This window comes from Cavia porcellus, unplaced genomic scaffold, assembly GCF_034190915.1.
Source record: "Cavia porcellus strain 051 isolate PalLab524CR breed Dunkin Hartley unplaced genomic scaffold, mCavPor4.1 scaffold_18, whole genome shotgun sequence".
In the NCBI taxonomy this organism is placed as follows: domain Eukaryota; kingdom Metazoa; phylum Chordata; class Mammalia; order Rodentia; family Caviidae; genus Cavia; species Cavia porcellus.
In genome coordinates, this window is record NW_026947501.1 from 19,883,069 (window position 1) to 19,896,262 (window position 13,194).

General features: G+C 35.8%; 1 protein-coding gene across 2 annotated transcripts in view; it reads left to right on the forward strand.

The window, feature by feature from the left end:
• Actr2 (actin related protein 2) overlaps positions 1 to 13,194 on the forward strand; it is a 37,817-nt gene that overhangs the window by 3,703 nt on the left and 20,920 nt on the right. The window contains exons 2-4 of one of the 2 annotated variants that reach the window (XM_003467478.5): positions 5,730 to 5,840; positions 7,826 to 7,840; positions 11,503 to 11,718. In XM_003467478.5, coding sequence (XP_003467526.2) covers positions 5,730 to 5,840; positions 7,826 to 7,840; positions 11,503 to 11,718 — 342 coding nt within the window. The remainder of the gene's footprint in view (positions 1 to 5,729; positions 5,841 to 7,825; positions 7,841 to 11,502; positions 11,719 to 13,194) is intronic. The other variant, XM_005002639.4, reaches the window with a different exon arrangement.

Below are 13,194 nucleotides of genomic sequence, written 5' to 3' on the forward strand. Positions count from 1 at the left end.
TACCAAGACCTTGCTTCAAAAAACAAAAACAACAAAAAAGAAACCAATTCTGGACTGTTTGAAAAGTTGATGACTATTGTTATTTTGTGATGCTGTGGATTGAGTCCAGGGCCTCAGGCATGCAATGCCAGTTCATCTACCATTGAACTACATCCGCAGCTCTGAAAAGTTGATGTTTTGAAAAAATCCCTTTGAAGTGGGGCGCAGTGTGCATGCCTGTAATTCCAGCGCTTGGGAGGCTGGGTCAAGAGGATCGTTGCAAGTTCAAGACCAGCCTGGGCTGCAAAGTGAACCCAAAGCCAGCCTGAACTGTATAGCAAGACCCTGTCTCAAAAAGATACCCCCCCCCACCCCCAAGAAAGCCCTTGACAGGCCCAGAATTGAACGCTGTAAGAATAGATACATTCTTTAGGTCATTTGTCGGATGTTGGTCCTGCTCCATTCCTCCTTATCTCCCAGGTAGACCGGTACTTCTTTAGGGCAATTTACAAGAATATAGTTTATCAGATTTTACTAAACTATGGGCTTCTCAAATCTACTTTCTAAAACAGCCACTGAAAGTGGCCAGCCAAGGAAACTCCTGAAGATCTCAAAGTTCTATGTTTTGATCCCTTTCAAGTTGACCCATGTCCTTTACATTGTGTATTCTGTTACCAAATTTGTGTGATTTCATCAGTAGTGAGTTTATCATCAAAAAATGAAGACTTCTTGAGTGTCTGTTATTGGCATAATACTTGAGACCTAGTGATACAGAGAAGCTAATTGTATTCGTATTTCACATTTTTATTCATTTTGCCCTACTTTGTAGACTTATGCTAATTTATATTTTGAACTTTAGGAATGTTTGAAATAGAGATAAACCATAGACTTTGGGGGCTGGGGATTTAGCTCAGCGGCATAAGCACCGGCCTTGCAAGCAGGCAGTCGTGAGTTCGATCCCCAGTACCGATAAAAAGGAAAAAGACAAAAAAAAAAAAAAAAAAATCCATAAACTTTGAATTCACCCTGCAGACTGCTTTGAAATAAATAAAAATTTTGGTTACTCAAGATAAGAACAGTCAGCCAGACATAGTGGTACGTATCTGTAATCCCAGCACTTGGGAGGCTGAGGCAGGATGATTGTGGTGAGTTTGAGGCCAGTCTGTACTATATGTTGAGTTCCAGGCCAGCCTGAACTACACAGTGAGACCCCATCTCAAAAAACAAAAAAACCAAACAAAGATAACAGTTATTATGCACTTAAGTTAATATATTAATACCATCAGATAAAATTAGTAACAGAAGAATACAAAGTAAATAAATTCACACAGAGCTTTGTAATCAGGCCTCCCCCCGGGGGGGGGGGGAAATATACTTTTAGAGCAGATATGGATGTTTCTTCATTTTTGCTTGGAGGATCATACTGCTCATGCTCCTACCACTTGATGACTCAGTGGGAAGGAAGAGAGGCGGTTTAAACCACATGCTATGAGGAGGAAACTATATATGGTAACATCTATTTCTTAAACACAGCCTACTGCATACAGTGAGAGAACCAAGTTACCAAGTCTTACAATGATTGGCTTGAGGGAGGAAGTATAAAGATGAAAATCATACGAAGTGAACAATCTAGAAAATAGTGGGGTTTTTGTATTTTTTCACATCATGATTTCAGTTTTTTAATGCAGGGTTTTTTTGGGAGAAATAGGTTGTACATTGATTTATATTACTGAAAAATGGAATATTTATATCTTTATAACTGCATTTATGTTTGAAAATACGTTTAGTAGTGAAGTTTCTGCTATTTTGGTAGAATATCTAATACCTTGTAGGAATGCTAGCCCTGAATTCTAAGTGTTTGCTTCTGATAAGTTATTATTTAGGGAGGGGTAGAGTAAATCATTTATTAGTAAGTGATTGATATCTTTGTGTTTAAAAAATTTTTTTGTTGTTTTTGGTACCAGAGATGGAACTCACGACCTCATTTTTTTTTTTTTTTTTTTTGTCTTTTTCCCTTTTATCGGTACGGGGGATCGAACTCACGACCGCCTGCTTGCAAGGCAGGTGCTTATGCCATTGAGCTAAATCTCCAGCCCCTCGACCTCATTCTTGCCAGGCAGGTGCTTAGGCCGACTGATATTTTTAATTTGAAAACCAAAAATTTTTTTCCTTTTTTTTTTTTTTTTTCTATTGTCTTTTTGAGACAGAGTCTCACTATGCAGTTCAGGGTAGCCTTGGGCTTGCTTTGTAGGCCAGGCTGATGTGGAATTTGAAAGGATCCCCTGCCTCAGCCTCCCGAGTGCTGGGATTACAGGTGTGCGCCGCCAAGCCTGGCTTCTTTTTTTTTTTTTTTTTTTTTTTTTTTTTTTGGTGAAGCAGCTACTAGATTTACAGTTGTTTCTGTAGTATCAATTTTTAATTTTTGCCTTCTAAGTTATCAACAAGTGTTTGCTGCTTAAATATACTGTAGAATTTTAAAATATGGGCTACATGTCTGAACAGTTGCACAGTAATCAGAAACACTACTGTGACTGTTTACCAGTTTGCCATGTTATGGTTCCACTGTGTTCAAATGGCTCCCAGTGAGAGGGGAGATTTTTCAACCTTTAGCAGCCCCCTCCATGCACCTGGGTTTGACTTACATATTCCATTCCATGTTGCTCCTTCTCCATTCAACTTCCTTATGATTTCTCATTTAATAAAATCATGTATTTACAGTTAATACACAGAAAATGGCCCTTATAAATGTGTAGATTCTCTTTAGTCATTCTCTGATTACTTTTGAGAACATTTATATCTAAGTCAGTGAGTGTTTTCAGTCCGATGAATGAGTACTTTTACCCCTCCCTGTGTCCATATTTGTTCACTACTTTGAGAATAAACAAGTCTAGTGTTCTAGCCAGGTGTGGTGCATGCCTGTAATCTCAGCTGCCTGGGAAACTGAGGTAGGAGGATTGTGAATGTGAGGCCAGCCTGGGCAACCCAGCAAGACTGTCTCAAACCAAAAATTGGAAAGGACTGGAGCTGTAGCTCAGTAGTACAGCACTTGCATGCCTTGTACAAGACCCTGGGTTCAGGCTGCACACAAAAAAGAAATTAGTATTCAAAAAATATTTCCCATCTATATTTTTGGGGTATATGCATAAATTCTTACTGACATTAGGCTAGTGATGATGACAAGTTTTATGTATACTGCCATCGGGTAAGGTTGGGGTAGGGAAGAGACCACTTTTTTCTCTCCTTCCACATCATTTCAGTTCGTATCAAGTGAGCAGGTTTTCATTATTTCCTCCATGCCAACTGTTCCTCCAGGTCCTTCTAGGTCACACTAATTATTTGTGGAAAAATGAGCTAGTGCCCTGAATTATTTAGTATCTGTTTGTTGGGAAGTATATTCTCATTTTTACTATCAGCCACAATCCTACGAGGAGGCAGATAGGAGCAGGCAGGTTGTCTGTTACACGCATACCACGTCACTGTTTTCTGCACTGTGAAGTAAGCCAGTAGGAGCTATATCGTATTACACTTTTAGGAATAGGTAACCGCACCTGAAAAATGCCCTAGCTTTGGTGTTTCTAGTTTGGTAAACTTGCTTTTGGAGTATGGAAGAGAACATCCGAATAGTGTGTTTTACTTAAATTCTAAAATTAAACTAAAAGAACAGGAATTAAAGTGGCATTGGGAATATGAAATTTCTGGCAGATTTTTCATGAAAGTTTGAGTTGTGTAGATCATAATTACAACATTTAAAAAGCTTTGTCTGCAAATGACAAGTAGATTCTGGGTAGCAAAATGTTCTGTGCTATTTATAATTAAATGTGGTTCATCAGCATCATCTCTAACAAGGTTTGCTGTACAGATATGTGAAGATTTTTGTATTTTGGAGGCTTAATCAAAAGTCACTGAGGTTTGAGCCAGGGATTTGGCTCAGTGGCATAAGTGCCTGCCTGGCAAGCATGAGGTTGTGAGTTCAATCCCTGGTACCAAAAAAAAGTCACCGAGGTTTAGATGCTGCTAAATTTTGCCGCATTAAACAAAACAGTTCCTTGTCCATGTAGCTCCTGTACAGGGGTCCATTAATATTTTCTGTCCACTTTTCGTTTATTAATGTTTTGCACCTCATCCAGACAGTAGTTTTCAGTCTGATTCTTCTATTGTGCCAGGACTCACGGAACAGTACTTTTTCTTATGTTGAATGTATAGGTATTACTGAATGTCTGAAGAGGTCTGTTTTGGTTTTTTAATGTGTTTTATTTTATTTTATTTTATTTTATTTTATTTTTGAGACAGGGTCTTGCTGTGTAGTTCAGACTGGCCTTGAACTTACTATGTAACCTAGGCTGGCCTCAAACTTTTGGCAGGTCCCTAAATGCTGGGATTACATGGGTGTGCCACTACGCCCAGCAGGAGATTGGTTGTGAGACACCCCACACCCCTGCCAACACACACACACACACACACACACACACACACACACACACACACACACGTGCTGTGCTCAAGACCCTTTCTTAATAAGTCAGTAGCAAAACTTTTCATGTGGAATTTGTACCTTCCGTGTGCCAGACACCATTCTAGGTACTGGAGAGTCTTCAGTAAACACTAAATGGTTAAAGAGGTTGAGACTTTAATTATATTTCCTTTACTAATACAGCTTCCTCCTCCCGCCCTAAAATTTGTAGCTGTCCTTTTTGCTCTTAAAGCGTATTATTGATACAGAAATTTTAAGTCCTAGTTTCCTATAAAAGTTTTGCTGTGGTTGTTAAATTTCATAGAATGCCAGGGTTTTTGTTTTATCTTTTTCATTTTTATCGGTACCAGGGATCGAACTCACGACCGCACACTTGTAAGGAAGGCGCTTATGCCGCTGAGCTAAATCCCCAGCCCTTGTTTTTGTTTTTTACATACATAAAATGGAAGTATTTTTACAATCAGTGATGTACCTTTCTTAAATGTACACTATATAAATATGAAATCTAACTATAAAACTATTAATAGCCCAAAACACCTAATCTATTTTCATGTGATGCTAGTCTGGATGCCATTTGACTTTACCATTTTGGAAAATGAGTTTAAGTAAATGAGCTGCTCACAACATGAAACGTACTTTAGCGTTAAGATTTAATACTGTTCATGTCCTAAGTCTTTTCCCCTCAGTTCTGGAGCCCCGGGCCTTGATATTGAACTACATCCCCAGCCCTTTTGTATGTCTTTCTTTTGAGATAGGGTTTCAGTAAGTTGCTAAGTTGAGCAGGCCTGGCTTGAATTTGTGACTGTCTTGCCTCATTCTCTCCGAGTTTTGAGATTACAGGTATGTGTTGTTATGCTAAGTTCATTAAAAACAACCACAGCTAAGCACAGGCTGAGTGAACCTGCCTGTAGCCTGCATACAGTTTGAATGACCGTGCGCATCCAGACCTCTTTTAGACATCAGGCTCCAGCCTGAGGTGCCAGCTCTGTCGCCTCTGTCATGGGCCTTGCCCCTTACAGGGGTTATGTGGGCACCACCAGTAAGCAGTTAAGTGGTCAAAACAAAACAAAACAAAAACCACCATGATCTCCAGAGCTAGTGCTTTGAAAGAAATAAAAGGAGATTATGTCAAAAATAGAGTTGAGATTTACTTGGGGTGGCTTGAAAGCGCTGTAAGTTTAAAATATTCCGTCACTGCACAGTGGTGTTTGTTGTATGTTGCTTTTAAATAAACGTAGTAAGTGCTTTGACACTAACCCACTTTTACCTTTCCTTCCAGTTTGTGAAGTGTGGATATGCAGGCTCTAACTTTCCAGAACACATCTTCCCAGCTTTGGTTGGCAGACCTATTATCAGATCAACCACCAAAGTGGGAAACATTGAGATCAAGGTAATATTTTATGTATCGTTAAAATGACTATTAGAATGTGTGAAAATGTTCTTTGAATTAAGTAGTTTTAAAGTATGATGCCATGAAAAGCAAAAGGGGGAGGGTAGAAGCTCTCCTTTTTAATTTATATTAGCACCTGAACAAAGGTGAAGAAATTAAAATTAGTATCATTTAATTTTGTTTATGTATTTCTTAATGCCATTACTACTTGAAGTGTAATTTTTTTACGTTGAATTGATACAAAACACTGAATTAGTACTTAAAGTCCCATTACATATTTTGATTTGTAGAAGAAATCAGTCTGGTAATTTTACGCTCTCATGTTGATATTTTTGTCATGATATCTTAGTGCTGCTTTGGGACCTGAGATGTATTTCCCCCATGTTTTCATGGCCTGGCCCCCTACTTTTTTATGCAGCTAGTCAGGAAAGCACAGAATGTAAATTTCGCTGGTTCCTCTTCGCACTGATGTAATAGCTGATTTCCATAATGTGCTGAAGCAAGCTGTGCGAATCTTTCTTTGGCCTTGCGGTACTTATCTTAGGAGAGAGGCAGGAGAGTTTCACATCAGTGCCTGCTGTGAAAACTGCATTATGGATGATAGATTTTTCTTTGACTGGATTGGAAATCTGTTGGGAGTGATTTTAAAATAAAAGAACAGTGGTCACCAGTTAGTTGAGTTTAAATTCTTCAGGTGGCCTTCAGATCAAATTATAGAGAGAGCGATAGAATGGAGGAAACTCTCAGTGAATTCTTTGTGAACAAGCTAGCGTTGTGGGTTCTATCTGGAGAGTCTGTGACAAGACTTCAGTGAACTGTTGGATAAAGAATTACTCATTTTGTGCCTCTTTGGGACATTCACTTGAGATACCGAGGAAAGTGATAGTAATAGATGGGAGAGGTTTACTCTCAGGTCTCTGCTGTTGAGACTGGAGAATTGAATGCACTATAAACAAAAATACCAACTGAAACTCAGGTTCTTAATTTTAAAAAAAGGGAAGTAGTGAATTCTGGCTTCTTTAAGTTATGAAAGCAAAAATGGTACATTCAGTATAAGTCTTTTCAAACTGAAGGAGCTTTTCTTTTGGAACATTTATGGAATTCTTTATACTTTTTGTGAATACCTTGCATTCTAATTAATTCTATCTTAAGTGAATTTCAACTTGAAATTTAGCTAATAATAGAGCTAAGGGCACATTATTGTTTGGGAGTAATATTTTTTACTTAGTATCTAGCTTTTTTTATACCCTTCATGGACGAAAAAGTATTTTGAGTTATAAAGGTATACCTTGCAGAGCCATTTTTCTTCTGCAGCATGGACACAAATAATTATACATCTCTTTATGCCCACTTTGTTGCATTTTAAGACCAAGTGCTGTTATAAACCTATTGGTATTCTAATAAGGTATTTTTGCTAAAGAATTCCCTGATAGTATTGCTGATTCGTTTTGTCATTCTGTGTTCTATTAGCTCAGTTCTTTTCACTGTGCTCAGGCTTTTAAGTCTTTCAAGTTAATGTTTTCCCAGTAGAAGACAGTAAAAGAGACCCCTGCCGGTTTTAACTTGAGTGCTAGTGCTTGGACAAACAATGCTGAACTAACTCTGCCCACTCAGACTTTCACTGTTACTATTTTTCTTAAAGTTCTGAAATTCAGTAATGAATTAAAAAACTTGAGTTTTGGGAATTTCTGTGCTTAGTGGATTGACTTGTATTTGTGTGTCTTGTTAGCTAAAATGCGATGGTAGACTAAAACTATGGAAATTTAAATCATGTATTTGGTTACTTTTCATACAGGGTTAATAACTGTCCGTGTTAATTGGCCCTAATTATTAACTCCATAAAATACAGTAGTACTACCTCTGACCTCTACCTAATTTGTCTCTGTTGCTTGTATGTTTAAACATTTCAGTGAGGACTTATTTAGGCCTTTTCTGACTCTTACTTCTACCTTCTCTTTCTTCACCTTTCTTGACCGTTGAAGTAGAATAACAAAAAGATGGTAAGTGAGGTTACACACGTGCTCTCTGTTTGTTTTCCACTTTTGCTTGGTGGGACAGTAGTTGTTGTTTTGTGTCCCTTTAGTATTGGGGAGGGGGGCAATTCCATATTTTTACTTTAAGTACTTTAATTTTTAACCTTTTTCATTGCTTCTATTTGGTAGCAACTAATTAAGTCTTATACTTTCCTGATTGCATACAATGGACCAAATAAGAACTAATTACTAACATAGTTTTGAATTGCTTTCCTTGTTTTTCCTGTAGATGAATGTTATAATTAAAATGGAATGTGGTGTGCATAATATTAAAAACCAAGTAGCCTTATATAAATGTGTGATCCAGAAAAATTGGAGTGAAGGTGTTATGTTTAGATAAATTGACTTTATTTATAATGCTGAATTAAACATTGCCTGTCATGCTTTATGTATATGTTTGCATCCATTTTGGAATCATATATACAGTTATTAAATGAAGTAAATTTTAATATACAGATGAACCATAAATGGGAAAAAAGAAAAGAATGACTTGTTTCTGTATCATTCTTACCAGTGAGTAGACTGGAAAATATTTTCTGAAGATAAATAAGAAAAAGGTAAATCACCTGTAAGGCTTTCCCACAAACAATAGAAATTTCCCCCAAAATGAATACCATTGTGAGGTGCCTTTTTCTTGTCAACTAGACAGACCTATGCCAGATATTTGATTCTTTCATTATGTTTTTCTCTGATCGTCTTTAAGTGTGTCTATAATGGATATTTTTAAGTTTGCTTAAAAGCATTTGTAAGCAATTTGACACAAATAAAAATTAGGCGTTTCTAAAGATATGATCTATTTTAACTAGTAATGCCATTTTGTGAAATTTTATTTTGAACAAACAAAAGTATCTAGATAAATTTATGTATTTTTCTTATAGGAATGATCATTAATTTGTCTTAAAACCATGAAGAAATTTTTAAAAGTTTGTAATTACAAAGAACAGTGCAGTCTTAACGGTTTTTTGTTTGTTTGTTTGTTAAAGAGAATTGCTTTTTAGGGATGTAATTGTGGTTTTAAATTTGAAGTGACTTTCTAATTTGAAGTGACATTGTTCAAAGTGGTTCTGCTGCCTGCTTTACTACAACATAAATGCCTGACAGTGTCTCAGATGGTTCCTGTGGTTTTCTGGGAGTTTTATATTTATGCTTTTTTTTTTTTTGTCTTTTTGAGTCAGGATTTCTCTATGTAATTCGGGCTGGCCTTGAGCTCTCTTTCCAGGGCTGGTCTCAAACTTGGAATGGTCCTCCTGCTCCATTTTTTTTCAATTAAGAGATGATTTTTCATTCTTTCAACTAATAGGTGGAAGTCCAACAGTGGAGTAGATAACAAAGACTTGGAGGCTGGATCTCATCATTTGTAACTTGGTTCTGAGGGATGAGGACAGTTACAAAGCATTCTGAGTATCTTGTACTTTGAAAATTGAAGGGCTCTAGGGAATGTTGTTCTAGAATTACAGAGAATTTTGTATTTTTAAACTAAAAATATTTTAGCTACACTTTTGCACTTTTCAAATAAGTTGGAACTTCTTCCATTTTAGATGTCCTTTCTGTGTGGAGGGAGCTAAGAATACTCAAAGCCAGGTGCTCTTTGCATTAATCCTTGAGTACCACCGTGGGGCTTTTTATTTTGAGTTGGCATTGGATCAGATATTTGTACGCTTGTTTTCTTGCATGAGATAAAAACTATTCTGTTGAAATAAGGTTAGATTTATTTTAAACTGGTTTAAATAAACTAGTTTTATAAATCAATCAATTACCTTGTAGAACACAAAAAAAGATACTCATTGTAGGGAAAGGTCACACAATAGTGTATTAAATTAAATTTGTTAATAACCAAAAATTGTATAGATTTTTCCCTTAATATTTTGTTAAGCAGTATTTAAAAATATATACCTATCACATAGTTCTGACATTAATATACAATACTGATTATCACATACTGCCTGTCATCCCATGAAATCATCTTGGGTTTTTATTTGTTTGTTTGTTTTTTAATGTACAGTATTTCAAAGTACCAGGATACTTCTCCCTAAATAGTCCAACATACGCATGCCTTCACAGACTTAGATTTTAGTTCTCTTTTCCTAAATCTTCTAAGTAGTTAGAAGTTAAGAAAAAGTTGGGTATTAAGTTATGGAAAAATAAACTTTATAAAAAGTTCATTGTAGCAGAAAGTTTTAATGAACATTTCTAATTTTTGTTTTCACTTTATTTTCCCTTGTGATACTGCTTTTGGTGTATTTTTCAGAAATCTGTTTTTCAATGAGACTTCCTCCTAGTTTTATCGGATTTTTTTTTTAAGTTTAAAACTCATATATTTTTCAAACCTTCATTTGAAGTCATGAAGTCATCTCATGTTAATTTTCTTCTTTATTTTCGACTTGATACTATAACACATAATATCTATCTACTTATGATATTTTAAAAATTCAAGGCTGAGGAGTGGCTCAGTGGTAGAATTCTTGCCTTGCATTCATAAGGCCCTGGATTTGATCACCAGCACCACAAAAAAAAAAAAAAAAAAATTAAAAATAGAGTTTGTCACACATAAAGAAGTTAATCTTATTTAATGTCTTGGCTGATTTCTAAAATAATTTTAAAATTCTACAACATTAATCTTTTACATACAAAACTTGATTTTACAAATGTGGGTCATCTTAAACATGATCTCATTGGAGGTAAAGAGTATTATGCTTCCATGTGGGAGTATAGATTTCCAGTATTATACTTTAAGATTGAAAACTTTGCCTGTACTATAATTCCAGAAAATGAGTTGTTTCCTTATTCTAACTTCTTTATATCACTCCAAATTTTCATTCAGCTTGATGATGCATACAATTTATCAAAAAATGCAATGCATATTTACTTTTTTAAAAATTATGGTAAAAGACATATTGCTATTAATTCCTCTCAAAATATTCCCACATGATTTAAATATACTCCTCCCATTGTTCCTGGCAAAGTGTCTTTTTACTGTAATGTTTTAAAATTTAAACATTCCAATATTTTTGATCATCCCTTATATGTAGAAATTTAACTTTAGTTCAGACATGTGGGTAAAAGTCTGAAATTTATGTTAATTGGTACGTAAATGTATTATTGTAGAGTAATAAAAAGTCATTTGCTTTTTTGCTGCTTTTATTGTTTTGTAGTACTTACATTTATCATTTTAATATTTAGTTCAAAGAAATATATGGATACATCAAGCATTTTTCTACAAGTTTTTCCTCTGATGTACTATTTCACATATCACAGGACTTATTTTTTTGAACATTTGAGCAAAAGAAATAGATGAAACCTCATTAAAAAAAACTTCCAAAATATGAAAATATGGGGTTTACTTGTGCTATTGCTCTTCTTTTGGAAACATATGTATTAAAGGTAAGGTCAATTTATTGATTTAAACTACATAGTACATAAAAATTCATTTTCTATGATTAAACTTCCTAAGACTTTTTTTTGCAAGAAAAGATTTTTTATGTTGTAGAATAAAAAGCTTTTATGTAAAAGTACCAGAAGGATTAAAATTAATTGCTCCCAAATTTTCTGAATCCATGAGAATATGATTTTTTGAAACTCCTTTGTGTGAGATTTGACTAGTCTAAAGCTTTGGTATTGTAATTTTCTAGGATCTCATGGTTGGTGACGAGGCCAGTGAATTGCGCTCCATGTTAGAAGTGAACTATCCCATGGAAAATGGCATAGTGCGAAATTGGGATGACATGAAACACCTGTGGGACTATACGTTTGGCCCAGAGAAACTCAACATAGATACCAGAAATTGCAAAATTTTACTTACAGAACCTCCTATGAACCCAACCAAGAACAGAGAGAAGATTGTAGAGGTGAGTTTTAAGAGAAGGTACGTATATGTTTGTCTCTGTTGTGTCTATGTTATGTTAAATCAAAACTTTGTTTTTCTTATTTTTGTTGGCTATGGATTAAGGAAATAAAAAATAAATTTAAATTAAGGAAATAAAAAATAAATTATTTTGCATTTGCTAGAGATTGAGCATCTGTAATTTGAATCCTGAAACATTTTGAGCATTGGCAAGTTTTAGATTCTGGAGCATTTTAGATTTTGCATCTTTAGATTAGGGATTCTCAGTCAGTGAAGTCTATATAAATGTCACAAAGTCATGCATGCCTTTTAATTCTAGCGCTTGAGAAGCTGAGGCAGGAGGATCATGAGTTCAAGGCCAACATGGGCCACATAGCATGTTAAAGGCCAGCCTGGACTACATAGCGAGACACCCGAAAAGAAAAAAGAGCAACATCAGCTGTATGGTAGTATGTAAGATCAAGATCAGGAAAAAAATATGAGGTTGGAGATAGAAACTTGAGTCTTCAGGACATAGATGATGGTACTGTTCACCAGAAATGTGAGAGTAGACAGGGCTGAAGAGGCAGAGGACTGCAAAGAGCTCAGGAACAGCAGGGGGATGTCGCGAAGCCTGATGAAGGCAGTGGCTACAGAGGAAGCAGAGAGCCAGAGACTGCGCTCCTTAGAGTTTAGGTGATTCTCAGGGCTTGCCTGTGTGATGTGTGGGATAAGGTAGAAAGTTTGGATCTTCAGCTTTCTAATTAATTTGCATATAAATTTTTTATATCAATATTTTTAGATGTTGATGGAATTTACAAAAAGTGAGGGGAAACGGTGTTAGACTCTTTTATTTTGGTACCAAGGATTAAAATAGATGATATTTTTATTTATTTATTTATTTTGTATTTTTATTTTTGGTACTGGGGATGGAACTCATGACCTTAGCCAGGCAGGCACTTGTGCCACTGAGCTAAATCCCCAGCTCCTAGACAATATTTTTAAAGTCTGAGTTGAAATTTAGGGGTTTTTTTTGGGGGGGTGACTGGTTCTCACTATGTTGCCCAGGCTGACTTTGAACTCCTGGGCTGAAGTAATCTTTCTGCTTTAACCTCCCTAGTTTCTTGGCCTACAGGTGCATGCCACTGCACCCTGCTGAAATTTAATTTTTGTATTAAGCTTTTGGGAATTTTGAAGTCATGCTTTTAGTTATAGAATCAATATAATTGCTTATGGTTCATATTTTAATACTTATTTGCTTGTGAGTACAAATTCGCCAACAACAATTTCCTACTTTAATGTCATCAGAAAGTTATTTTCGTAGTACAAGTACTTTAATGAGTGGTCTTACAAATAAAATGAAATTCTAACAGATTTAGCCAGGAACAGTGGTGTGTGTCCTGTAATCCAGCATATGGGAGGCTGAAGGATGAGGATCACTGCAAGTTTAAGCCTGCATAGTAAGTTCAAGGCCAGTCTGAGCAGATTCTGTCTCCAAAAA